At 49.1% G+C, this 4,334-nt stretch overlaps 1 protein-coding gene across 1 annotated transcript; it reads left to right on the forward strand.

The window, feature by feature from the left end:
* Positions 1-2,671: 2,671 nt before the first annotated feature.
* Positions 2,672-3,638, forward strand: LOC309699854 (uncharacterized protein). The gene is made up of 3 exons (XM_082523034.1): positions 2,672-3,051; positions 3,132-3,249; positions 3,381-3,638. The coding sequence occupies exons 1-3, from the start codon at positions 2,944-2,946 to the stop codon at positions 3,521-3,523; spliced, it is 369 nt and encodes a 122-aa protein (XP_082379160.1). The 5' UTR covers positions 2,672-2,943; the 3' UTR covers positions 3,524-3,638.
* The last annotated feature ends 696 nt before the right edge of the window (positions 3,639-4,334 follow it).

Here is a 4,334-nt window from a genome sequence, read left to right on the forward strand (position 1 = left end):
AATGTCCTCAGCCATGACCACAGGCCCTGATGAAATGTAATTGGCCTCAGCCATGACCACAGGCCCTGGGGAAATGTAAATGTCCTCAGCCAGTAGCACAGGCCCTGTTGTAATGTGGATGGCCTCATCTAACAACTCTGTCGCAGGTGAAATATGGATGGTATTGGTCAGCACCACACACTCTGGTGAAATGTGCATGATATCGGTCAGCACCACAGCCCCAGGTGTAATGTGGATGGCATCAACGAGCAGCAGAGGCCCTGGTGTGGTGACGATGGCCTCACAGGAAGCACTGTCCCTTGTGTAATGTGTATGGCCTCAGCCAACAACGGTGGCCCTGGTGAAATGTGGATGGTATTGGCCAGCACCACAGGCCCTGGTGTAATGTGAATATCCTCAGCCAGTAGTAAAGGCCCTTGTGTTTTGTGGAACGCATCAGCCAGCAACACAATCCCTGGTGAAATGTGGATGGCCTCATCCAGCACCACAGGCCCTGGTTTGGTGATGATTGCCACACAGGAAGAACTGTACCTGGTGTAATGTGGATGGCCTCATCCAACAGTACAGGCCCTGGTGTGGTGAAGATGGCCTCAAAGGAAGCACAGGCCATGGTGTAATGTGGATGGCCTCAGACAGCAGCCAGGCCCTGGTGAAATGTAGATGGCCTCAGCCGGCAACATGCGCTCTGGTGAAATGTAGTCTGCCTCAGCCAGTGGCACAGGCCCTGTTGTGGTGAAGCCAGTAGTAAAGGCCCTTGTGTTTTCTGGAACGCATCAGCCGGCAACACAATCCCTGGTGAAATGTGGAAGGTTATCATCGAGTAGCACAGGCCCTGGTGTAATGTGGATGGCCTCATCCAACAGTACAGTCCCTGGTGTGGTGAAGATCGCCTCACAGGAAGCAGTGTCCCTGGTGTAAAGTGTATGGCCTAAGCCAACAACAGTGGACCTGGTGAAATATGGATGGTATTGGCCAGCACCACAGGCCCTGGTGTAATGTGAATGTCCTCAGCCAGAAGCACAGGCTCTTGTGTATTGTGGATCGCATCAGCCAGCAAAACAAGCCCTGGTGAGATGTGGTTGGTATCAACGAGTAGCACAGGCCCTGGTGTAATGTGGATGGCCTCAGCAAGCACCACAGGCCCTGGTTTGGTGATGATGGCATCACAGGAAGCACTGGCAGTGGTGTAATGTGGATGGCCTGAGCCAACAACACTGGACCTGTTGAAATGTGGATGGTATTGGCCAGCACCAAAGGCCCTGGTGTAATGTGGATGGCATCATCCAGCACCACAGGCCCTGGTGTGCTGATGATGGCCTTACAGGAAGCACTGTCCCTGATGTAAAGTGTATGGCCTCAGCGTAATGTGTAATGTGGATGGTATTGGCTAGCACCACAGGCCCTTGTGTAACGTGAATGGCCTCATCCAACAACACTGGCTCTGGTGTAATGTGGATGGTATTGGCCAGCACCACAGGCCCGTTGATTCCATCCACATTAAACCAGGGCCTGTGGTGCAGGCCCAAACCATCCACATTTCACCAGGGCTTGTGTTGCTGGCTGATGCGATCCAAAATACACAAGGGCCTGTGCTACTGGCTGATGCCATCCCCATTACACCAGGGCCAGTGGTGTTGACTGAGGACATTCACATTACGCCAGGGCCTGTGCTTTCCTGTGAGGCCATCTTCACCACAACAGGGCCTGTGCTAGTGGCTGAGGCAGACTACCTTTCACCAGAGCGCATGTTGCCGGCTCAGGCCATCTACATTTCACCAGGGCCTGGCTGCTGTCTGAGGCCATTCACATTACACCAAGGCCTGTGCTTCCTGTGAGGCCATCTTCACCACACCAGGGCCTGTACTGTTGGATGAGGCCAATCACATTACACCAGGTACAGTTCTTCCTGTGTGGCAATCATCACCAAACCAGGGCCTGTGGTGCTGGATGAGGCCATCCACATTTCACCAGGGAATGTGTTGCTGGCTGATGCGTTCCACAAAACACAAGGGCCTTTACTACTGGCTGAGGATATTGACATTACACCAGGGCCTGTGGTGCTGGCCAATATAATCCACATTTCACCAGGGCCACTGTTGTTGGCTGAGGCCATACACTTTACACCAGGCACAGTGCTTCCTGTGAGGCCATCTTCACCACACCAGGGCCTGTACTGTTGGATGAGGACATCCACATTACACCAGGGACAGTTCTTCTTGTGCGGCCATCATCACCACAACAGGGCCTGTGCTATTTGCTGATGCCATCCACAATACACCTGGGCCTGTGGTGCTGACCAATATCATGCACAATTCACCAGGGCCAGTGGTGTTGGCTAAGGCTATTCACATTACACCAGGGTGTGTGGTGCTGACCAATACCATCCACATTTCACCAGGGCCAGTGTTGTTGGCTGGGGCCATCCACATTACACCAGGGACAGTGCTTCCTGTGAGTCCATCATCACCACACCAGGGCCTGTGGTGCTGGCCAATACCATCCACATTTCCCCAGGGCCACTGTTTTTAGCTCAGGCCTGTGACAAAGTGGCTAGGACAGAATTCATTTGCCATTTGTCACTTGCGTATATTGTTATTCTGTGTTCTGTTATTTTACAGTCAGCCATAATGCTTTCATTTAGACATTGCTGGTGTAACTTCTCTTAACACTAGTGATGGGACGTTCTGTATCGAGGCTTCGGAGCGTGTGTCGAGTAATGGAGGGGGCGTTTCCGCGAAGCGCGTATCGAGGCTTGCTTCATTTATGGGAGGAGCTGAAAATGATGACGTCCGAAGCCTCGCTGCCCGGCTGTACCACGTGACTGGTTCATGAAGTGGTTCGAACTTTGCCGCGAGATATGACAGCGATATAAACCCCTCAGACTTCATTCAAAAATGTGGGTGTTTGATGGAGAGTTGCGGTTAGTGAGAGTTTGGAGACCGTATGGAGGTTTATGAGAGTGAGGAAAGTCAGGAGAGAATGGAGCCAGCTAAGAAGAGGAGGATGTCCTCCCCTGTGTGGGAACATTTTGATCTTATTCCTCCCAACAAGGTATTTCTACAGAAGATGTATTTTCATGATACTGATGGTGCAATACAATTTATGTTGAGCTGTCTTGACTTTTGTACAAGGTGAAGTGTTTGCTATGTGCCAGGGAGCTGGGATATAACAGCAACACCTCATCCATGCTTAGGCACTACAGAGCTTTGCATGAGAATAAGGGGAACACCGATCGTGGAGCAAGACCAGGTGAGCCATCAAATGCAATGATAATATAGGATGCAGTAATGTTACTAAATGATATAACAATATTATACAACTGTTATAAGTTACGTGTGTGATATTTATATTTGTGCTTTATCTTTATTGTCTTTCCTCAGGAGAACAATCTCAAATAGATGAAGACCTGGTCAGCATGGTGATTGAGGACTCCCAGCCATTTAGCATTGTGGAGGACAAAGGATTCAAAAGATTTGTTAAATCATTAAATCCTAGCTATGTTCTCCCCACTAAAATGTCATAAAAGCAGTGAAAATTTAGTTTTTACAGAATAAAATGTGAACAGGCAGGACTGAGGCTCAAAGCCTCAGTGTGTAGCTGTCCATACCTCAACGTTACAAAAGCACAACCACTGTCCACACCCCAACCACACCTCACCTCACAGTAAATGATAATTTCCATTTCAAGCATTTCCAAATAATCATTTCCCATACTGCCACTATAAATATACACAGTATACTGCCATCACTACAATATACATGTTTTACACACTCCTTTTGTTGTTGACATTTACAGGCTGTGTGCAAAATGCCACACTCTTCAAATTCATGCCAGCTATTATTTTTACGTCCAGTAGGTGTCCTGCTAGAGCAAATGAAGCTTCATGAAGCTTCGCGTTGGGGTGAACCAATTGGATGAAAAGCTTCAGTGCTTCATGGGGCTTCATCTGCCCATCACTACTTAACACACAATATCCCGGGTTTTGTTTGTGGTAGTAGTAGTTACATTCTTTACATCCATGCATGTGTTTTAAAGCAAACACTAGTGATGTGACGTTCTGTATCGAGGCTTCGGAGCGTGTGTCGAGTAATGGAGGGGGCGTTTCCGCGAAGCGCGTATCGAGGCTTGCTTCATTTATGGGAGGAGCTGAAAATGATGACGTCCGAAGCCTCGCTGCCCGGCTGTACCACGTGACTGGTTCATGAAGTGGTTCGAACTTTGCCGCGAGATATGACAGCGATATAAATCCCTCAGACTTCATTCAAAAACGTGGGTGTTTGATGGAGAGTTGTGGTTAGTGAGAGTTTGGAGACAGTTTGGAGACAGTTTGGAGG

Source organism: Aulonocara stuartgranti (genome assembly GCF_965226115.1).
Source record: "Aulonocara stuartgranti genome assembly, chromosome: 23".
In the NCBI taxonomy this organism is placed as follows: Eukaryota; Metazoa; Chordata; class Actinopteri; order Cichliformes; family Cichlidae; genus Aulonocara; species Aulonocara stuartgranti.